Source organism: Primulina huaijiensis, chromosome 8 (assembly GCF_012295235.1).
Source record: "Primulina huaijiensis isolate GDHJ02 chromosome 8, ASM1229523v2, whole genome shotgun sequence".
Taxonomy (NCBI): domain Eukaryota; kingdom Viridiplantae; phylum Streptophyta; class Magnoliopsida; order Lamiales; family Gesneriaceae; genus Primulina; species Primulina huaijiensis.
In genome coordinates, this window is record NC_133313.1 from 13,107,563 (window position 1) to 13,132,745 (window position 25,183).

General features: G+C 37.7%; 1 protein-coding gene across 2 annotated transcripts; it reads left to right on the forward strand.

Moving 5' to 3' along the window:
- The first annotated feature begins 10,115 nt into the window (after window positions 1–10,115).
- Window positions 10,116–14,666, forward strand: LOC140982803 (rab GTPase-activating protein 22-like). 2 transcript variants are annotated; one of them, XM_073449518.1, is made up of 5 exons: window positions 10,116–10,613; window positions 11,902–12,037; window positions 12,171–12,220; window positions 12,802–12,855; window positions 13,377–14,666. In XM_073449518.1, the coding sequence occupies exons 1-5, from the start codon at window positions 10,360–10,362 to the stop codon at window positions 14,614–14,616; spliced, it is 1,734 nt and encodes a 577-aa protein (XP_073305619.1). In that variant the 5' UTR covers window positions 10,116–10,359; the 3' UTR covers window positions 14,617–14,666. The 2 variants fall into 2 exon arrangements, with proteins under 2 accessions (XP_073305619.1, XP_073305620.1); XM_073449519.1 differs by having other exon boundaries at window positions 10,406–10,889.
- The last annotated feature ends 10,517 nt before the right edge of the window (window positions 14,667–25,183 follow it).

The window sequence follows — 25,183 nt, forward strand, 5'->3', positions numbered from 1 at the left end:
ATGTGATTATAGACGGATCAGTCCAAGACCGGATTGGGCCCAGCATATGAATACACAATTGTTGAACAAAACTATCGGCACCCGAGCGGTAGTTTTTGACCGCCCGAGCGCCATGGTTCGACAAGTATGTGGTTCGGGCAGAAGATGTGGCGCCCGAGCGGTAATTTATAACCGCTCGAGCGCCAATGTGCGAGAAGGAAATATTTGGGCAGAACATTCTGTGCCCGAGCGGTAATGTTTAACCGCCCGAGCGCGAGACATGCAGAGTAAAAATGAGCCACGTTGTTAAACCTGCAAGTTGATGTATATATATATATAACATTCCTTCTTCAGCAATCAAAGGAAAGAAACGAAGAAACGAGAAGGAATCGAGGAAGGATTGAAGAAAATCCTTACGCCTTTATATTTCGATCCGTTCGTCTGATTTTGAATCCGACTTCAGTACCGTGTTCTTATCGACGCAGGCTATAACTGGACGTAAGTTTTGTTACGTTTGGATATGATTTGAAATTATGATATTGTCAGAATTGAATAAGAATCATATATGGTGTTTCTGATACAGTAGACATCGTATAATTGAAGTCAGATCGAAGAACGGACTGTGTCTGTAATTGTGATGATTTTCAGAACTGTTATGATAGAGATTGTACAGAATTGAGAGTATGATCTATTATTGTTGAGAGTATGAATTATACCGATATTGAGTATGAGTTCTGGTAGTATATCTGTGATGTTGAGATTGACGTTGTTATCGAGACTGTATTGTTATACTGTTGAAACATCAGCAGATTGACATTTGATCAGATTCATTATTGAGATTGTATTGTGGTACCGTATGTCTATTGACATTGATCAGATTGTGTTTTGATTTGAGTATTGATCAGAACGGGTTGAACTGAGTTATTTACTGATATTGTATCTATTCGATATTGTCATTGCCAGATTGGGTATGGACAGAGTTGAATTCGAGACTTCGTCTTCGTCGGACCGAGAAGATAAAGGTATAAATTAATGTTGAGTTGGGATTGCACAACTCGAGTGAGGTTTGACTCGAGTTTCCCTAAATCACATACTTTATTTTATTGCATTGATATTTGCAATTAATGAATGAATTGATATGCTTGTTCTATTGATATATAGATAGCAGGTATTAAATGATTGATCTTGTGACAGAAGTGCCTGATAGTGATAGAATCGTCACTGGCACATTGCACATTGTCACAGGATAGGAATATGGCGGAAGTGCCATAGTCTTTGACAGATAGGTCAGGACATCGGACGTTTGGTCATATCGAAGTGGATAGAATTGGAGTTGCTTCTATTACTGATGTTCGATATGAAAAGGGCCAAAGTCTGTGAATAAGAACGTACCACCACCCCGATCGGGAGTGTAGGTGGGTGTATGTTCTTATTCTGATCGGGATCCCTAGATTAGGACTGAGTCGAGTCTGAGTCTGAGAATCACGGAAAGTGATTCATTGATTAATATTGATTTATGTTCCTGCATATGGTACATGGATTTATGTTCCTGATTTTGGTACATGTTTAGAATATGACTTTTTATTGATATTGATTCATGTTTCGGATTATGATACATGCGATGAATACTTTATTCATGTTTTGATTAGGATGCATGTTATGAATATATTTTATATGCTGTTACATTGATTATATGATTGCATGTATACATGGTTTATACTGAGAATATAATTCTCACCGGAGTTATCTGGCTGTTGTCTTGTTTGTATGTGTGCATGACAATAGGTGGGACAGGATCAGGGTCAAGAAGAGAACGAGGCTGGACTAGATAGCGTGGAGATCCGGGCTCAGAATTAAATTAGGATTCAACACTGATATGTAGTTGGACCTAGTTGAATTATTATAGACAATACAAGATTTGTATGTTTATGTTTAATATGTATTTCAGATCGATTTACATTACGTTTCCGCTTTGTATTTTAAAAAAAAATTTTAGACCCTGTTTATTATAGTTGATTAATTAGTCCCAATGACGATTAAGAACATGATTAGCGTCCGGGTCCCCACATCATCAATATTCCAAATTACATAAACAAATATCATATTTTATAAAAAATTAATGGGCTATATTTTAACTCAATGTAAATATAATTTTATTATTAAAACCCATTTGAACTTTAATAAATTTGCATGATGGATTTATACTCTTACAAGCCCATGATCCATGCTCTCATTACATCAATCTCATTATAATCTCAATCGACGATCCAATATCATCGATGTGACAACTTCAACTTGTTTGTTATTATGATGCACACTTTCGAGATCACCAATGTCTAAATAAGGCAGGTGCATGTGCATTCCCTTTGCATGATTTTAGCAGTCAAGCTCTCAAAATTTCTATAAACTTTTATAAACTTTATTTATAAGCTTATCGATTGATCATATCAAACTTAAATATTATAAATTCAACTCATTGAATTTATTATCTCAACGAGAACAAGTAAATCAGTGCTTGTGTGACCCTCAATGGTTCAGAGATACAGCTAGCCTTGGGTTAACAACTCTTTGTGATTCATGACAATTTTCTTTATTCAGGCTTACCTTAATTTGCCCACATTCCATGCACCAACATTTGATCATGAGAATGTCAGAAACCATTTTCTGATTAAACATATCGAATCATGGTAAGAGCGTCTAGTAGCAGCGTCCCATGATTCCCTAGGTATCACTGATAGTGCCTGCAAAATCCAGTCGGTTATGATTAACGTACAGTACGATCCCTTCATCTCATATATCCCGATCGAATATGCAACCGTTGGTTCATCGAGGGTTGCATATTAATTCGATAACTACGTGACACATATTTTCTCTAACGTACATCTCATACTCTGGCAAAGATTCCATGTACTATTATTTCATCAAATCACATAGGATATGTAACGTCTGCTGTTTTAAAAATGCGGAAATATATATATATATAGTTTTGATATGCTACACACCTACCATGCATACTTATGTGAGTACCGATGAGGTGTCACTCACCTATTGGATGCGCAATTTTTTTATATTTCATCACATCCAATAGGTGAGTGACACCTCATCGGTGCTCACATATATTTCATCGCATCCAATAGGTGAGTGACACCTCATCGGTGCTCACATAAGTGTGCACGGTAGGTGTGCAGCATATCAAAACTCTATATATATATATATATATATATATATAACTCACTATTTCAAAATAACATTTAGAATAATCATTTTAATTTACCAATAAAAATGACACAGTTTTTGAAATAACCAACATTCTCCAAAAATTTACGTAAACATGAAATAGTAAAAATTGTATTACCACCAACGTATAAAAATGTTCAACTTCTGTCAAAAACTCATAACTAAATGTGCGGAAAAATCGTGCGGTCCTCGGGTCATGTCCACGCACCAGTGCTGCCTACTCAGAGTTCAGCACCCCTAGTCTCCTCAGCATCAAGCTCACCTGCATCACACACGCCTAGTGAGTCTAAAGACTCAACACACCTGTACCAGTAATAACAAGTACATATACAGGCACACAACAGTGAAAAATATTGTACTCAATATAACTTTCACGAACTTAAAAGAGTAATGTAAACGTGTCGTAGAAAATCATAACATGTCAAATCATGTCATCTCATGTCATCATATACGTGTCAAAAAAGCTCATCGTATCAACATAAACTTAAACATTTTCTTTTAATTGAATTCAGTTCATTAGTTGTGACTTTCATATAAGCTCTATCGATTAATCAATCTATAAAAACCGTGGTATCCGGCGACAGGGGACATCAGCGACAACATTACCCGCCCACTGAGCCAGGGCCTCAGCTCATCATATCTCATGTCATCGTATACATATACATCGTCAGTCACAACCAATTATCATCCTTCAAAAATATCATCATTTTCATCACTTAATAAAAACATGCATATACGTAAGTTTTCCTTTAAACCAAGCATGCAACATATTTATCATATTTGCTTAAAAATCGTAAACATAACGAATAAAAATTTAAAATATCATAAATTTGTGCTCAGGGAGCTGCCAGGACCAAAATCTCACCCCGGGTGCAAAATGACCATTTTGCCCCTCGGACCCCAAAAATTATCGTTTCAACCCTGGACCTCTAAAATTGACCCGAAGCTTACCAAACTCCTTAAAATGTCCCAAAACATTTTTAAAAGCATTCCTAGACGTAAACTCGAGCCAAATCCACACTTAACCGATTCGTTTTTTAAAATTTGGACCGATGTCCCAGTTTTAACCCGAGTCGAATCGAAACTTAACCGAAAATTAACCACACCTTATACACACTTAAATGACCCTAAAATTACCCAGACCAGACCTCTAACCCTCGGCCATGACCCACTCGTTGCTGGAAATTTTTCCCCAACTCATGTTCGAGCTCCTATGCGTGGCAACTCCCAATTTTTCGTCCATAGCCTAACCCCAAGTGGTCCAGCCATGACACGACCTCATCCTCACCACTATAAGACCCTACTGGACCCAAAAGACTCGCCGCTACTCACCCATGCAAGCCACAGCCTCCACCCCAAACGCCAAAGCTTTCTCTTCACTCGATCGGATACCGCCACGTCCAGCTGCGGTCGCGTCGTTCCAGCCCTTAGCTCAGCCTCACCAGGGTCTTGTCCAAGGTTAGGAAGGGTTCACGCCTCGCTGGAACGTCAGCAGCACTAGATCCTACCAATATTTCCCTCGGTCACCAAGGATACTAGCCTAAACCCCAAAGCCGTCGGCCCTTCTCCCCTCTCAAGGACAGATCGCGGCCACAGCGCACATGACAGCACCCAAAACCTTCGCACAGATCCTTAACAGCAACATTATGACAGCCCCCTTGCACAAAACGAGAAGAAACGTGAATAACAACCATGTTTGCAAGAAAAGCACTACAATCCGAAACCCTTTAAGCACAAGACTAGATCGAAACTTTCATGCCCAAAAGCAAATCATCAGCAATGTAAACGTGTATGATGCAGAAAAAGGAGTAAAAGCGTGCCTTAAAGAATGCACAAACATGAGAGACCCGATCGTGAGAGCTGGAGGAAATTCTAGTGCAAGAACAAGACAAAACGATGGGGCCTCTTGCTGCAAATGGTGAAAACGAGAGTGACAGCAGCTGGCGGAGGGTGTCGGCTGTTATGGATGATTAGGTTTAGGTTAATGATAGGTTAGGCAATATTTAAATAGCTAACAACCAACTAATAGGACTGATTTTGATAATTAAAAGTTTAACAAAGATTTTAAGCCCATAAAACTTAAACGTAGCTCCATCAAGTCCAAACGCATTCTCGAAAAATATTTCGTGTTGGAAAGATTTTGAAAATATTAGCCGAACCCTCAAAAAGTCTCCAGATTCGATAAATTTTGCGCACCGTTGAAAATTAAAATCTCCCGGGTAAAAATACCCAATAAATCCCAATTCTTGAAAAATACCTTTAAAACATTTTATATTAATTAATAAAAATTAATCATGTAATAAAAGTAATTTTTCAGAAAATTCTCCAGTCTCCGATACTCGTTCGAACGTGAAATTAAACTTAAAAAATCTAATGCATGAACTTATAAAATATATGGAATAAATCGTGAATTATGCATAAAAATAATTAAACACAAATTAATAAAATAAACATGCATTTTATGCTTTAAAAGAATTTAATAAAATACCAAAGAAATTTAATAATTTACATGCATGTGGTTCACGTGGACTTTCCGATTTTTCGAGACATTACAGGATATCCACACCCGTAGGTGAGCGCTGAATTCCCGACTACAATACTCTGGCTCCTACATGTGTCGCAACTGTACCCAATTTCGCCACCTGATGATCCTTCTGGAGTCGATAAACGAGTCAAAGTACAACCCTAGCATATAGAGTCTCAGTGTTTTCGTGGGTCGTAAGGACTAATGTTGTACAATCATAACCACAGACTTATCCTCGCGATGAATGATAACCACTTGAAATGTCCAATGGAGGGTAGTTCGGAATAATCATCATACGACTACCCATCTGCATGTTTGGACATCTCTATGTCCTTACCAAGAAACGCGGTACACAACATCACATATTTTAGTTTCGAGCTCAAGCGACCTTTATCCATGTGTTAGGCGGCTGAATTGACTAAGAACGAATTTAGATTATACAGTGTTTACAAATGAGTTTCAACATCAAATTACGATTCATTTGTATTAAAGTATAATCTAAGACTTTATCTATGCTGATTGCATGGGTATACAGATAAAGTAAAATGAAATCATGAAAAGTTAAATTATATTAAAATAAAGATTGTTTACTACACTTAGTCAATAAATTCCATAGCCAATCGTTAGCTTGCAAGACATCTAGTCTAACAATCTCCCACTTGCCATAGAGCCAACTACCTATAAACTTTAATCATATTGTTTCGCGATGGTTTTCAAACAATGGTCCTGGCAAGGGTTTTGTAAGTAGATCAGCAACATTATCTGTAGAGGAGACTCTCTAGACTGATATATCTTCTCTTCCCACAATCTCCCGGATGATGTGAAACTTCCTCAGTATATGTTTGGATCGCTGATGAGACATTGGTTCCTTTGCTTGCGCAACGACACCAGTGTTGTCGCAGTACATCGGGACTAGATCAACTCTATTAGGAATAACGCCCAACTCTTGGACAAAATTCCTCATCCAAACTGCCTCTTTGGCTGCAGCAATGTATTCAGCTTCAGTGGTGGAATCCGCAACGGTGTCTTGCTTGGAACGTTTCCAGGAGACAGCCACACCATTTAGCATGAATACAAAACCAGAGGTCGATTTCGAATCATCTACGTCACATTGGAAGCTAGAATCAGTGTAACCTTCCAATATCAATTATCCACCCTCCATTGACCATGAACAAGCTTTTAGTCTTTCTTCGATTTCGAAGAATATCTTTCACGGCCTTCCAATTCATTGGACCAGGGTTCGCTTGATATCTGCTTGTAACACTCAGAGCGTAAGCAACATCAGAACGTGTCGATATCATACCATACATGATACTACCATGACTGACGCATATGGAATACATGTCATCATCTCTATCTCTTCATCAGTTTTGGGACACATAAACCATATCTCATAATCATATTATGAGGAAGAAATGAAAGGTCCTCGAGTTTTCACGTGCACCCCCATCTCAGCCTACTCAGTCTTCAGCACCTCCAGTCTCCACATCATCATGCTCACTGCATCATTCACATCTAGTAAGTCTAAAGACTCAACACACATGAACCGTGATAGCAAGTACATTTACATCACATGCAACAGTGAAAAGTACTGTAATTAAAATATCTTTCATGATCTTAAAAACATGAGCTTAAACATATCGTGTCAAAGCATAACGTGTCCAAAACATGTCTCATCATATCAATATATACGTGTTCATTTTCTTTATTTTAATTTCGTTCATTAATTGTGACTTTTGTATCATCGTATATATTAGTCGATGGATCCATCTACGTATAACCGCGGTACCCAGCGGCAGGGACATCAGCAACAGTATTACCCGTCTACTGAGTCTTGACCTTACATGTCATCATATTATCGTATCATCATATTAGTCACAACCAACTCCATTCTTCCCAAAACATGTCATCGTATTCATCACTTATAAAAATCATGCATATACGTAAATTTTCTTAAAATCAAGCATGCAATGTATTTTTTTTCATATTTCCATAAAAAGTCATGTTCGTGATAATGTATACATTTTAAACATGTCAATTTGTGATTTGAGGCGCTGTCAGGACTGCTAACTCGACCCGGGTGCAAAATGATCATTTTGCCCCTAGAAACCATAATTGATTGTTGTACCCTTGGACCTCAAAATTTCGACCCGAAGCCAACCAAACACCTCAAAATATATTTATAATCGTTTATTAGACATAAACTAGAGCCCGTGTCATAACTTATATGATTCGTTTTAAAACTTGGATCGTGGTCCCGATTATAATCTGAAACAACCCGAAACTTAACCAAACTTTCCCAAATTTTAACCACCACTTTTTCATACTCTACCAGCCCCTAAACAACACAATTTCAGCCGTTTTGAACCCCTTAAAACCTGCTGCGCTGGAATTTTCTGCTCATTACAACCTACAAACCCTAATGCCCTAAACCCTCCAACTCTTGATCCTAGACCTAACGAACTCGAACCAGGCTTGAACAAATGTTACCTAGGACCGAGATCAAGCCCTGGACTCCCTCCTAGACCAGCCCTACCCATGCCTACTGCCCATGCATCTGGCCGTACGTGAACCGCCCGAAAACAAGTCCAAACTCGACCCTACTCAATTCATGCGCTTCGACCGACTACTAGATCATGACTAGCCACGGTTGAGCCCTGCTAGACCACGTCTCAGCCTCCTTAGGGACTGAACTGTGGCTTGGTTCAATTCCCCTACAGTCGTCCCTTCCCAAGGCCCGAACTAGACAAAGCACCAACAATAAACCCTACACTCGATCGGCTCTCACCAAGATTCAACCGATTCTTGACTCTAGCACCTTGACGCCTTAGCGCTCAATGTGTACAGCCCTTTAACACCTAGCCCTAGCAGCCCCTTGCACAAGCATCATGAAAAAGTCAGTTACAAAAAAAGTGTAGGCATATTTCATGTCAAAACTATGTAAAAACGATACCATATAATATATCAAAGAATTGCTCATGCATAAACACACAAATCAGCAATAATGATGTGAATGATGAGAAAAACAAGATTTTGGCCGTGACTTTGCGTTATTACGTTCGAAACCAGAGATATATGCGTAGAACGTGCACCGGAGAGACAAGGAATGATTTTCTTTGAAAAACTTGAGAAAATTCTAGAGGGGTTGCTGGAATTTTCAAATAGAAAGCTGCAGGAATGATGAAGGGGCGGCCAATTAGTGGGTTTAAGAAAATTAGGTTTAGGGTTGAGTGGAGGCTTAATAACATAATTAGTGCTAATGGGCCTTAAATAAAAAAAATAAAGAGGTTAAAAGAATTTTAGGCCCATTAAGCAATAAAATAACCCAATTAAGCCTAAAAATACTCCCGAAAAATATTTCGTTTAGGTACGTTTTTGAAAATATTTCCCGAGCCATCAAAAAGGCCACCGACTTGCTAAATTTTGCATGCCGGTTTAAAATACGACTCGATGAGTAAAAATACCTTAACTAGGCACATTTTCAAAAATACTCTTATTAACACCATATATTAAATAATTATTTTATAAAAACATTTTCTTTAATTATCCTCGGTCTCCGTTTCTCGTTCGAGCGCGTAAAACTGCTAAAAGCCCTTTTGCATGAAATTTTAATAAACCATGCAATAAAACAAATATTCATGTTACAATCATGCATTAAATACATTAAAAATAATTAATTAAAATACCTAAGAAATTTGATAACTTGTATGCATGTGGTTCACGAGAAACTTCAACGTTACAAATTAAAAATCATAATTAGATAAAATCCGTAAAATATTATTAAAATAAAGATTTTTTTCACATAACAGTCAATAAAGTTCAAGTCAGAATAGGTGGAAGTTGCCTTGTTGGACACCTACTCTGACATTTTGTGGAGTAACGAGCGATACAAAATAGTTGTTTTTGTGTAATTATGTTTGCACAAGCCTAGACATAGCATTGAAGTCTAGAAGGCAAGAGTTGTGCAAAAAATGTGCTATGTGTTCGCAAATCATCTTTTGAATTTGTAAGACAAAGTGGTGCATGAAGAAGAAGACACCTCCAAAGTGGTAAATCAGTAGCTTAAACCACAACGAAATGGCGTTGGAATGATACGAAATGGCGTTGGAATGATACAATCTCATATGGAGTTATAAGTAGTATTTGCATTGGTTAACAATCATGAAGATTTCAATACTTATTTTTTTAACAAATAAGATTTATTTTTTTAAAATATTATTAAAAATACTATAACTATAACTATAACTTGGATAAAAAGCCGAGCCACATGGCTTCTACATTTTCTAGTTTAGAATCCATACTAATTATTAATAAACAATAATTATTGTCGCCACTTGCAAACACATGAAAATAGTTATTAATTAAAAAAAAAAAAACTACAGGCAGTACGACGTCGTGTGGCTGAGAAGCAGGGCCTTCCCCTTGTCCTTGTTCCTAACATTCAAACCCTACAGTCCACATGATTGATGGCCTCGTAAACTTCGTAAGCTCAAAAGGGTAGTATTTCTACGAGAAGAAAATGATGGAGGAAATTGGATTGATTCGGGATCAATTGAAGTGAAGAAGGCGAAGCAAAGTTAGTTCAAAAGCTTCATCGCAGTTGTTTTTTCGCTTGGTTAATGGTGGAGAATCAACTAGGCTTGTCGCGGCATCCCTGGGGAAAAATTGTGATTCCGAATCTCCGTTCCATGCTCTCCGGAGGCTCTGCGGCGGTTGGAGCGATTGGAGGCAGTATCGGTCAGCTTAGAAGATCTGTGTTCACCGGCGGTGACGGCGGATTCTGGATGGACGGGACTGCGAATGGCTTCGTAACTTTCACCGTCACGGCGTTAGCGGGTCTTGTGTTGGCCGCCGCCGTGTTCTACACCACTAGGTAAAAAGCGAAAAAAATAAGAACTGAAATCCGGTGTTGAAACTGCTTGAGAGAGTAATTTATTTCACAGGTAGGAAAGATAAAGAAAGGTTTATAGATGAGAGCTGTTAGGCGAAGTCAGATTTCTTCATCTTCAAAATCTTCGCCACAATCATCGTCCTCAAATTCATCATTGTCTTCACCGTCATCTTCGTCGTGGATCCATTTGAGATCCGTTCTATTCGTAGTAGCTTCATCCTCACCGGCTAATTGTTCTTCTTCTTCCTCTTCTGATCGGTTAGCCTTTNTATATCTTGAGATCTTGAGGTTTATTCTATTTTTTGGACAAATCTTTATCAGTTCACACTTTTCTTCTGATCAATCTATTAACCCTTTGTGGCCGGAGCAAGTTTGGATAGTGTTTTTTGTTCTCGATTTTGTGTTCGAGTGAAATAGGACGAGTGACTTTGAAATTGACTCGCTGGCAGTCAAAGATGTGCTCCAGACTCTGATGATATGTACATGTTGTGTAGTTTTTCGGCTTAAAAGCGCGAGGGGGCTCGTATAATAGGAAAACCAAGTGATGCCGACCCTAAGAATTTTGTCCTTACATGTCTGTTTCAGCTTTTGTGTTGCTTAATATAACAGGGAAGTGATTGTATGGGTTTGTTTCTAGTCTGAAAGGCTGTCTTGCCCGACCTCCACCTTCTCAGTTTCGTCATTTCTGTCAAGTTCTGGCCTTTCCAAATTGCCATATATCAGTTGAATTAGATGAAATATTTATGTAATGTTCGCTCATTCTTGAGACGTGAATCAAGTTTTTTTGTAAATACTCACAATAGCATCTTAAAGTTGGGAATTAGGTTTTCTAGATTTTTTTGTAAATATTCACAATTTCCCTTTTAATGTGATAATAATTTAAGTAAAAGGTGTTGTCTATATATTGATTCAATAAAAATCTCAAGGATGGTGTAGAGTAGTTGTCTTTTTAAAATGAAACGAAAATCATGTTTTTGGTTTGGGTGATTGAATATTAGCACACATCTTATTGTTTGCTGAAGCCTATCCTAGACACTAGTATTTGTGTTGGTGGCCAATTAATCTCTTGTAGGTTTTGACATTTTGAAGATACTATTTGGGAAAAGAATACCTCCAGTCGGAAGTTGCTAGAATGTGTGCTGAAGTAGTTTTCTCCTTTTATATCATGTTGTAGAAAACTGTATTCCCATGATTGTGACTCTTGTTATTTCGTGAGCATAGTTTATAGTTCATTTTCAACTAAATAGTTTCGTTCTATCATCCATTGCAGCGCTCGTCTCAAATCCCCATGGTATCGAAGAAAAAGAAAACATGTACTCTTACCTCATCAGTGGAGAAATTTGTTCACTCCGGATGGAAAACTTCGTGACAATGGAATTAAACTTCTGAAGAAAGTTCGCAGTGGAGTAAGTTTCACTCTTACGTACCTTCTAGTTTTCTTGGCTTTCATGTTACTTTAATTGTCTTCTCTATGGAGTGACCGAATGATTGTGGCTGGAAAAAATTGTTTGAATGGATTTATGTTACTGTATTCTGTAGGGTGTTGATCCAAGTATACGGGCAGAGGTTTGGCCATTTCTTCTTGGCGTGTAAGTTAATATATCTTTTGGAATATGAGCCTGAATGTATTTATGTGCTTAACTTTGCGTTCAGAATTGTGATAGAGTTTTCCTGTAGACGCTAAAATATTTTTGACGTGGAGGTCATCGCAAAATTCTTCCAACAAGAGCATTGTAACATTTCTGATTTTCATCCTTTCTTGCAACAGACTAATTACTGTCATTACTCATAATTATTGTCCCTTCATAAGTTCCTCTTCTTTCAGACCTCCATTCTTATCTCCTCCTTCTGCCTTCATTTTTACTATTTATATATTTACAGGCAAATATATTTGATTTATATTTTCATTCTAGTTGCCAAAACCCTATTTTTATTGTCGCAAACAATATATAATTTTTTTAACATTTTGATTATTTGAGAAAACTTTCTTGTATTGAGCAAAACTTTCTATGCTAGCAATGCACAGTAGATACATTTTCATTCTTCAGTTGAACCATTTTCTCTGATCATGTATGTGGTCTCTGCTTTCCTTTATCAGGTGTTTGAAAAAGTATCCCATGTGAAGATAAATTTCTCGTTTTTCCTGACTTGTTTTCTTTTTCTATGGCAGATATGGCCTATCCAGTTCCAAAGAAGAAAGAGACGTCACTAGAACACAAAAAAGGTGCTGTCACGAACTTAGGCTCTGTTTATTTCCGTTTTCTAAAAACGTTTCATTCTTCCGAAATGCAAAACATATATTACATTCTTTATTACCAATTTTCAAAAATACATTTTAATCTCCATATAGGATTGTTACTTCTAATTCGACATCCATTATTCCTTTAAAAAATATTATATCATCTTTTACTCAATGTATTATGTTAAATTTTTAAACGTGTCGTGTCGTGTACCAATAAAATATCACTGCATGTAATGTGACATCACCAACCTCACAAATTCTAGCATAATATGGTATTTTTGGTGAAAACCAAAAAAATCTAAAAAACATGAAACTAAACATCTAAATCACATTCTATTGTATAAACTCCCAAAACTCATTTTTCCAAAACACCAAAAAACTTTGCCAAACATTATCTTAGTTCCATTCTACCCCATCGCAATCACTCTCGATAGAGTATACCTACTATTAGCATAGTTGTGCTAACTTATCCCACATTGGTATGTATTGTCATCCGCATGCAGAAAGGAATATGAGAACTTACGAAGACAGTGTCTCCAATATCTTAAACAAAACAAAAAACTTCTAAAGAAAAACGGAAGTGGTGAAACTAGCAATGGAGAAGGTGGATGTCACACTGAACACATAGATTCTCCTGTTTCTGAAGATGTTGCGAGTGCCAGAGAATCCCTTTCTAGCGATGAAGGGTTCCCACATAATGAGGAATCGGAACAGACTCCTGGAACGAAGATGGATGGATATGCTGGTTCTAAACCAATGGAAGATTCGAATCTTGCCTCTGAGTCTGAATCCTCAGACTCCGACTCGTCGGATGATCCTGAAGTGAGTCAAACTTTCAATTTAACAGAAAGCATGGAGGAGAATGATAGTGACATGCCATCAAAGGAGGACTTGTCTTCCTCGAAAATGGAAGTTCAGCCAAAACTTCACAGTTCAGAAGATTTTTCCACCTGGCAACGAATTATCCGCCTTGATGCAATTCGAGCTAATGGTGAATGGATTGCATATTCCCCAGCTTTGGCAAGTGTATCAGATATCAAAGCATGTCGTTCGGCTGAGGTTGTGGGATTGAAGGATTATGATCATCTCGATCCTGCCAGAATCTTCCATGCTTCCCGTTTAGTTGCCATTCTTGAAGCCTATGCACTGTATGACCCTGAAATTGGGTACTGCCAGGGAATGAGTGACCTACTTTCTCCCATAATCTCGGTGATAGCAGACGACCACGTAGCTTTTTGGTGTTTTGTGGGTTTCATGAAGAAGGCCCGTCACAATTTCAGGCTCGATGAAGTGGGAATCAGAAGGCAGCTGGGCATTGTTTCTAAAATCATCAAATACAAGGACTCGCATCTTTACAGGCACTTGGAGAAACTTCAGGCTGAGGATTGCTTTTTCGTGTACAGAATGGTGGTCGTACTTTTCCAAAGGGAACTAACTTTTGAGCAAACTATGTGCCTTTGGGAGGTGATGTGGGCTGATCAGGCTGCAATTAGGGTCGGAATTGGGAAATTAGCTTGGAGTAGAATAAGGCAACGAGCCCCACCAACCGATGACCTCTTGCTTTACGCGATTGCAGCTTCTGTGTTACAAAGGAGGAAACAGATTATAGAGAAGCATAGCAGTATGGATGAGATTTTAAGGGAGTGCAACGCGATGGCTGGGCATCTCGATGTATGGAAGCTTCTCGATGATGCACATGATTTGGTCGTAACACTTAATGACAAAATGGCGACTTCTTTATGATACATAAATGGGATAAAAGTTGGTCGTGTAATTTGTTCCTTCCAGCTATAGCAGGCTTATTATGTCAAAAAAAACGTCCCTATTTTCTCTTTGAAAGCAAATTCGTGACAGAAAGAAATGTCTTTATAAGGTGTGTATTTTAGTGGCGAAGCTCTGTCAAAGGCTGTGGAGGCACTTGTACGACTGAGGGAGATTTCCAGCTTGAAATACACTTTATAATCTCTGTATTTTTATACTAATGCGGATTCCATGCTGCCAAACATGCGGCTAATCCAAATACCGACAGTTCACGATTTGACGTTGCTCGTGCACAATGCCTACTTTCTGATTTAATCAGAGTTCTAAAAAGCACTTAGCCGTCTTAATGTCTTTAAATTATTTTTTATTTATTTTCATTTTAAGATATTAAATCATTGATATGGATGAGAAGAATAAGACTAATAAAAAAATAAGATGATGTTTCTTATTTTAGGATATTGATTCAGTGTTTAAATTAACTAGATTTTTTTTAAAAAAAGTGAAAACGAAAAGAATAATAAAAATTAAAAATCAAATCCCTAACCGCCTATCATTTTTCTTGGACGGTAGGCTACGGCGTTAGGCCCATTTTTCAATCTAACATGGGCACTTAACATTTCTGTAGTATTCCACGAGTATGGGCTCTCTAATGGTGCATGAAAGAACTTTGCTGATCATTAACGAACAAAAAATAAATTAAACTGTGTGTATTAGAAGTTAGTGTTGTAGCACAGTGTTGTCAACTCGAGCGCACAACATGAAGAACAAGTTAATTATAAACACACAAATATAATATTAATAAATAAATGACATGTTTAAATTATGTACAAGTATTTAAGTATAAATATTTGTACAACGTCTCATGACAAAAATTCATTGGAAAAATATGTAAATCGTTTACACAAAACAATACTAGTGAGAATAACAAAACGAAATTCCTTGACACTTTAAGGAATTAAAATGCAAAAAAATAAACCAAACCAAAAACTAGATGCATAAATCGAAGTTGCTTAAACAAATAAAAGAACAATCTTCGACCAACACTTTGCATCAGTGTTGTCCTTCATAAGAAGTCATACGAAGATATATGACCAAGATTATAATTTTTGGATGTTTTGTCCAGAAAGAGAAAAAGGGACTTAGAACACCGGAAAACATAAGAAGTCATACGAAGATATATGAAATCAGAATTCATTAAACATCAAACAGATATAAGAGCGAACCAACAAAAGAAATACACAACAATACAGACTACAGAAAATCATCTATTCTTTATCTTCTTCGACGTCTGAAAGTCCATCGGTCTCAGCTCCTCTAGCAGATCTTTAAACCTCATCTTTCTCTGTCATTTTTGTTCTTCTGCTCCCCCTTTCTGGCTAGAATGGAGGCCAACTTCTAGTAGCAGCCTATACTCTGCCACTTATTCTTCGTAGTAGGCAATGGCATCTTTGTCCTCATGAATATGTTGCAATTGTTAGAGTAGGTGTCCGGCAAGCCAACTTGTGACTCGGGCTTTATTGACTCTAATGTAAAACAATCTTTATTTTAATAATATTTTATGATTTTATTCGATTATGACATTATACTTTATCTGTATACTCATGCAAACTGCATAGATAAAGTCTTTGATATACAATAGGTACCATGAGGTCTGCGTCGCAACGTAAGATCATGAAACTCATTAGAAAGTGTACCGTATATTCTAAACAGATCCCTAGTCGAATCAACCACCTAAAACAAAGAAAAAGGTCGCTCGAGCTTGAGACTAACATATGTGGTGTAAACGTCATGTTTCATTGGTAAGGGCATGGAGATGTCCATTCACACAGATGGGTGATCATATGATGATGCACTGAACAACCCTCCCTCGGACTGTCCAAGTGGTTCCCACTTATCGAGTGGAATAGTCCTCAGTTATGGTTGTACACTATTAGTCCTTTGACCCGGGACAATGTAGAGGCTATACGTACTAGCATGAACTTTGATCCGTTTACCGACTCCATTTAGGGTCATCAGGTGGCGAGGTTGGGTGTAGTTTCGAAATACGTATGAGCAAATGCATTGTGATCAGGGATTCACCGTTAACCTACGAGTGAAGATATCCTATGTGATATGATGAGTTAATAGTGCAAGTAGTCTCTGTCCAGAGCAAGGAATATGCTTTAGGGAAATGTGTTTTCTTAGTTGCACATATCATGCCACTATTAGTACTCAAAGATAAATCGCATCGTTATCGAATTCATATGCAACTCTAGATATACCAATGGTTGCAGATTCGATCGGGATATATGTGTTGAAGGGACCATACTGTACGCTAACCATAACTAAAGATTCTTGCAGGTACTATCAGTGATACCTAGGAGATCATGGGGCGATACTACTAGACGCTCTTACCATGATTCGATAGGTGCAATCAGAAATGAGTTCTGATATTCTTGATCAAGGAGTTGATGAAAAGAATGAGGTTAACTAGGGTAAACTCGAATAAGAATAAATGTTATTCTGAATCACATGGAGATGTGAACCCACAGCTAGCTGTATCCCTGAATCATTGAGGGGGACACAAGTATCGGATTCTGTGTTCCCGTTGATATAGTCAAATTTCAAGGAGTTGGAATTTGGCGACTATAGTTTGATGAAGATCAAACAAGAAGCTTATAAAGGAGTTTATGAGATGATTCCATAAGATGTAAGAAATGGAAGTTAGCAGGATTGCTAAATAAGGAAGGAGAGTGAAACCGCCTGTTTTGTAAAGGAGTTCACTAAAACTGACAGCTGCCAAACATGGTAACTGCCATATATGGTAAGTTCCAAATTTGGTAAATGAAATTTTGATCTTCGGAATTTTTAATTTTTATTATATGAACAAGATTTGTACCCTTGATACATCAGCGCTTTCGGATCGTCGATCGGAGTTATAATGAGTTCGGAATCATTTTTTTTGTGAATTTGAAATTTAGTAATTAAATGATTGTGCTAGTAGTGATTACTACTAACATGCACAAATTCTCATATATGTTCTAGAGAAGTCTAGAATTAAATTAACCAAGGAGTTAATTTATTAATTAAATAATATTTATTTAATTAATTAATGAACATAAATATTTTATATGGTGATATAAAATATGTGTATATGATATTATTATATCATGTTGTAAAGGCCTAGAAATCCGTATTTGAAAATTTGCGGAAAAATTAAAAATTTTCTTTTTAAACTAAATGAAGTATCCAGTTCATAAAATAAACTGTTGAATAACGTATCATGTTTAAAAATAGCAGCGGAAGAAATTAATGTTGTAAAAATAACTGTAAAAATTTTATCCAACGGTAGGTAAAAATGTTTGAGCGATAACAATAATAAATGCTGAAAAGTGAGGTCCTCGGGTTCCACTACTGTCGACTCGAGCTGGCTCACTGATCCCCGCCCTCGGTCCCGACATCATCAGTACCTACAACAATCAAGTCTAGTGATCCTAAAGACTCAGCATGCATATATCGTAAATAAAAAGTAAATAAATAATAAAGTCGCATGCAAGTGAAAATATCCTGTAATGAGGTGTAACGCAAAATATCCTTTCAATGGTAATTATAGTACGTGCATAACTGAACTGAAAATATCATAGTAAAAATGTTTGCTCCTTGGAGCCCTTTAATGAAATAACTTGTAATAATTTTCTGGTGAGATTATGGTCTACGCAAGTGGTCCCTGAACTGAGCTGACCGGTAACTGACGATCGGACCGGTAACTGGCGACCGGGTTTAATAATGTACGTCTGATCAGACGCCTGCCACAGTATACTGGGTGAAACAACGGAACTGACCGGTAACTGACGACCGGACCGATAACTGGCGACCGGAATTAATCATGATAGTAGAGTGACCACAAGCAATATCGCATAAATCTCAAAATTAATATTTTTGCACGTAATATAAATAAATCACATCATTAAATATGAACAATTCCGATCTTCTTGCATTAAAATCATGTACTTGCGATATTTAAAAATACCTATATAGCTTGACTGAAGAGTGAAAGAAGATATAAACATGTCTTGGTTTGTTTTGACAGAAAACAAACGAAATAACGACGCGGCGCGGCGGAGACGGAGTGCTCTTCACTTTCTTACTTTTTCTCTCTTAATTCCTTTAAACCAAGCATGCACCATAATTATTATATTAGCGAAAAAAAAATCGTAAACATGATGTATGAACATTTAAAAATATCATGATTTGTGCTTAGGGCGCTGCCGGGACCAAAATCTCACCCCGGGTGCAAAATGACCATTTTGCCCCTATAAACCCAAAAATTCTCGTTTTAACCCTGGACCTCTAAAATTAACCCGAAGCTTATCAAACTCCTTAAAATGTCCCAAAACATTTTTAAAAGCATTCATAGACGTAAACTCGAGCCCATTTTACAACCTAACCGATTCGTTTTAAAACTTGGACCGGGGTCCCGGTTTTAATCCGTATCGACTCAAAACATAACCAAATGTCTCCCGACTTTTTATCACATCTTATAAACATTTAAAAGTCCTAAAATAATGTCATTGGGTCCCCAAATGCGCTACTGAAAATTTCAGAACTTGGCCAAACAATCAGTCCTATCCTTATACACCACTTCATCCACAATTATCTCTTAAAATCTCTCGCCTCAAGCTTAACCGATTTCCCAGCCATGTGCCCGCCTATTAAGGACCTCGATCAGACCCTAAGACACCTAATACTTTATTATCCTACTCAAAACTCTCGACTACCAATCCAGAAGCAACACAAAGCTCTCGGTCACCCCCTATTAGTGAAATCAACAACCCACACATGGCTCCCACCCTTGAAATATTCGGTAAACCTCCTATCACCCATTTCCAACCTTTAAATCTCATCCTTAAGACCATAAGAGACCCTCTAAACTAAGCTAAACCAAAGCAAGCTGCTGCACACGAAATCTGAAACCAAAAATCCTTACACACAAGCCAAGAATGATCGGCCTTTGCTAGACCTCGGCTCGATCGTGGTTCCATCACTTACACACGTTAGATTACATCATTTACACCCTTAGTTATCTGGACTCGGCAGCCCTTGCACAAGGAATCAAGAATCGTGAGTTTACAATTAAAATATTATCAACTTTCATGCAAAAGCCGTGCATCACATCTCGAACGTGTATGATCTGATTTTTAACAAATATGGTACACACATCAGCAGTATATGGCGTGCGAGATGCAGAAATAAAAGTACATAACGTGCCTTGATGATGGGAGAACCAAAACGATGCAAAAAGGAGGCCCGGGTGAAGTTTTCTTTGAAAAAAAAACAAACCAACAACAAAAGCTTTCGGCTGCTGGGTTCAGAAACCGAGAGAGGATGTTTGAGGGAGGTGGGTGTGCTGATGCACAATTAGGTTTAGGGTAAAACATGCTTAAGGGTTAATTATATAAGATAATTTATTAGTTAATGGGCCTAACTTGTTTAATTTAAAGATTAAAAAGATGATTAAGCCTTATAAATTCAAAAGTAGGCCATTAAGCTCAAACCCACTCCCGAAAGATATTTCGAGTTGGAAAGATTTTGAAAATAATAGCCGAACCATTAAAAAGTCCCCTGATTTGATAAAATTTACGTACCGTAAAAATTAAAGGTTCTGTGGGTAAAATACCCAAAAATTCCTATATTTTTTTTGAAAAATACCCTAAAAATGCTTTAACTTAATTTATAAAAATAGATCGTGTAATAAAATAATTTTCCTGAAACTTTCCAGGTCTCCGATCCTCGTTCGAACGTGAAATGCAACTTAAAAATCTTAATGCACGAACTTTTAAAATTTCATGAAACAAATCTTATCATGCATGAATTATGCCTAAAATGCATAAAAATAATTAAACGTACATTAATGAAATAAACATGCTAAATTACAACCTCTTAAATAAGTCTTTATTAACTTATCTCAATACTCCATCTCTAATCCGGCCTCACTTATTTAACTGAAAAGGTGACAATTAAACTACTACGTAAAATAAATAAATTTAAAGAAAAGAATTTAAATACTCATGAAATAAAAAAATCATTTTAATTTAAAATACTAGAATTATGCTTGGCTTATACGTAGTCTAAGTTACGGGTTCTACACATGTATTATTAAAAGTTAATAAATACATTATATATTAATTATATGAGAGTTTTAATGTAATGAAGTTATTAGAGTCCTTGTGGGAGAGAGACTCCTAATTGGATTATGAGTCTCACTCTATAAATACACCACTAAAACTCATCATACATATCCACCATTCTTCACACAAAACACAAGAAAATTCCTTCTTTTTCTCCCTTGAAACCCTAGGCCACTTCACAAGATTGTTGGAAGAATTTATTTTTTTTGGCCACAAAAGCAAATTAGATTTGCTTGACTAATTGTTTGATTAATGATTGAGAATAATTAATCACAAGAAATCATGATTTAGAATCATGATCTCTCGGCCATCAAAAATATTTGAATATAGATTTCGGCCAAGTGGTTTCTTCCATCGCCGCGCCGACGCCGCTACACCGTCTCCGGATTTTGGAAATTTGGAGGCTACAGTCTCAACACACAAATCGTTTGTGATTTCTAGTGCAATCCAAGTGAGGAACGAAGTTTCTGATCGTGGACCTAATTAGGCAATCAAATTTGAAGAGCCGTTTGTAGGAATTTATAAGAAGGGCTATCTCCGCTTAAACACCGGAATAGTTTGGAGTTCAAACGTTAAGAACGCAAAGATATAATTCTAAACACTCTATGAATGTTTCTAAACACACGACGCCCAAGAACAAATTTTTTAAACTTCCTCTACGTCTTGGGTGCGAGAATACGATGTCCCAAACGCGACCCGAAGTAAATTTGTGCTTGTAGATGAGAGGCATAGAGCATGACGTAGCCTTTAGGAGTAGAGGTGGATGTGGACGTCGTGTTGCAAGCACCCGTGGCAACACCAGTCGATGACCAAGGTAGGTCCAGTTTCCTATTGCCCTTGAAAAAACAGGAGCTATCTTTAGCGTTTCACTTACATCAGAAAGGGTCTCATCTTCTTCTTTGAGGAACCACTGTGATTCTAGTATCCCATAAATCAGTGATGTAAATGGAAGGCGAGTGGATTTCAATCCACCTTCAGCAAACTGCAAGACAATCTTGAAGACCAACTGTCCAAATTCAAGAGGGTGACCCATTCCAACATCATATAGAAGAAAAGATTGCGGCCTAGTCAACACAGTGGTATTGGATGACGGTGTCCAATTTCTGATGGCCACCTAGTAAAAAGAAGTCAAATTGGTAGCAGCCAGGCGATGAGGGCGGACTGGGAATTTTGTGATAACACCTCAGCAACAAATGGTGTGCGATAGTATTCATTGATAAAGTTCGGAGAAAATTGATAGATGACATCCCGCACAAACACTCTTCCAAACCGAACAGACTTGACATCTCCAATGTCATATGTGAGGTTGCAGAAAAATTCGTGCACTGGCCTCTTTGAGTAGGGCATTACGGAATTCACAGTGGCGAGCAACCCTCGGGTTCGGAGAAAAGAAATCAAGTTCTTCCTCTCATAGGCTGTAAGATCCAGGAAATTTGAATTTCGTAACCTGAATGCATCCAATCTAGAGTTTTATTTAAATCTCGTGTTTATTGATTTTATGCATTTAATGCATAATTAATGCATTATAGGATTCATTTCATGATTATTTTAAAGTTTCACGTATTGGTGTTTCTATTGTCATTTCGCGCTCGAACGAGGAACGGAGACCGGTAATGTATCAGGAAAAATATTTTTATTACATGATTAATTTTAATTAATTAATATGAGTTGTTTTTAAGGATGTTTTTCGAAAATGGGCCTTGGTGGATATTTTTACTCGTCGGGTTATATTTTAACCATTACGTAAATTTTAACGATTCGGAGGATTTTTTGAAAGCTCGGGCAATATTTTCAAAAACTTACCAAAACAAAATTTTATTCGGGAGTGTTTTTGGTCTTGATGGGTTTTTTTAAGGGATTAATGGGCTCAAAACCCTTTTAAAATATTTAATTATAATTAAGGGCTCATTTAAGCTCAAGCTTTTTATTTATTTATATCTCTAATTAACCATTAACCTACCCCCATACCTAGCAGCCATCCACTCCACATTTCAGCAGCATTCCCCATCGTTTTCTTCAGCAGCAAGTCTGTCATAGCTTTGTTATTTAAAGGAAACCCTTCCCCGCTCCTCCGGTGCTTCCCCGACGAGCTTTTCTTCAAGCTTTCGATCATAAAATCATCAAGGGACTCCATGTATCTTATTTTACGCATCATTCACGTCGTATATATGCTGTCATGTGTGTTATGTATATGTATTGCTCGGTATTTTCATGACAAATCGTTTATGCTCTTGGTTTGACACGAAATCCGCATGTTGTTGCATACACATCTCGTTTTTGTTACTATGGTGCAAGGGGCTATTGAACTAGGGTCCTAAGAGGCTAAACATGTCAAGGATCAAGGTGGATATAGGCTGGAGTCGAGACGTTGAGAGCTTGTTGTAGGCCGAGGGTTACTTTACCCATGGGTGTAAGGGGCTGAGCCAGCGGTGCAAGGACCGATCCAAGCCACGTACCAGGCCCTGGTGGGTCTGAGACAAGGCCTGGGAGGGTCCGACCCCTTCTGGAACCAGCCTCGAAGCCGGCTGATCGTGGTGAGAGGGAAAGATCGCGGGTAAAGGTGTCCTTGGGACTTCACGGCTATTGGCGTGCTGCAGCTTCATGGGGCTGTGGCCGTGAGGGAGTAGGTCCTGTAGGGTCCTGTGGGTGGTTGTGGTGCGACTAGGGTTCGGAAGAAAGCAAGGGGCCGAGTAGTCCAGCAGCTGCAGCGACTGTTCGAAGGCTTGGGGGGTCTTGTCTTGTTGGATTATGGACTGTTAAAATGTGTTTAAGTGTGGTAAAGGTTTGGGAAAAAAATTTGATTAAGTTTCGCGCTGATTCGGGTTAAAACCGGGACCCGGTTCAAGTTTTGAAACGAGTCGACTAAGTTTTGAAACGGGTTCGAGTTTACGTCTAAGAAATACTTTTGAATATGTTTTGGAATGTTTTAAGGAGTTTGGTAAGCTTCGGTTCGAAGTCTAGAGGTTCAGGGGTAAAACGGTCATTTTTGGTTTCCAAGGGCAAAGTGGTCATTTTGCACCTGGAGTGAGTTTTTAGTCGTGAAAGTGCCCTGAGCACAAATTTTATCATGAACTTACATGTTTGTGCATCATAAATTTGATTTTTATGTAATTATGAAAAATATGGTGCATGCTTGGTTTTAAGTAAAAATTACGTATATGCATGTTTTTGTTAAGTGATGAATATGATGACACATTATGAAGGATGGGGGTTGGTTGTGACTAACACGATTATATGAGATATTATGAGCTGAGGCCAAGGATCAGTGGACGGGTAATGCTATCGCTGATGTCCCCTCCACTGGGTACGCGGTTATATTAGATGGATCCATCAAATAGAGCTCATACGGTAGAGCTGATACGAAAGTCACAACTAATGAACTAAATTCAAGTAAAAGAATATGTATACGTATATGATGATATGCTAAGGCATGTTTTGACACGTTATGATTTTATATGACACGTTTACGTTTATGCTTTTAAGTTCATGAAGTGTATGTTGATTATAATATTTTTCACTGCTGTGTGATATATATATGTATTTGTTATTGCTGTACAGGTGTGTTGAGTCTTGAGACTCACTAGGTGTGAATGAGTCAGGTGAGCATGTCGATGAGGAGAGAGGAGGTGCCGAATTCTCTGTAGGCAGGGCTGGATGTGCACACACGACCCGAGGACCACACATTTCCGCACATCACGTTTTTGAGTTATGAGTAGCCATGATCAGTTTTACATTTGTTACGATACGTTTTTGTTTTCCATGATTTTTACTTGCCTTATTTCTACGCACATTATCGATGGCCGAGTTGGCAATGATTTTAAACTGTTGTATATTAAATTGTCATTTGATTACAATTATTTTTAAAAGGTGTATTTTTCAATAAAGTTGCACGCATGCGAAGTATTTAAATGTTTATTTTCGAAAAAGGTGAGCCTTACAAAAAAAAATTAAAAAAAAATTTAGCAGCATTTTAAATTAGGAGACGTCACAGTTGTTATTAAAGAAATGGTCTTTAATAGGATTGTACCACCGTCAGCTTCTGCAGCTCAGTCTTCAAGCTTCAAGTCTGTAAGCTTTAAATGTTTTAAATGTTTTAAATGATTTACTGCTATCACATGCATGTTTACATGATATACGTTTTACGAGGATTTTCAGTGCATGTTTAGCGGCTTTGATTTAAGGACTTATTATTTTGAAAAAAAGTAGATTAAATTACATGATGGGTTACGTTTAAAATTGGACTGTATTCAGATATCATGCCTCTCAGACGCGCTCCTAGCACAGACCGTCAGGATGAGATTCCTGGAGGGGGCAGAGACCCCATGCCACCACCGTCGCCAGGAGATGCAGCTACTTGAGTACTAGAAGGGATAGCTAGGCTT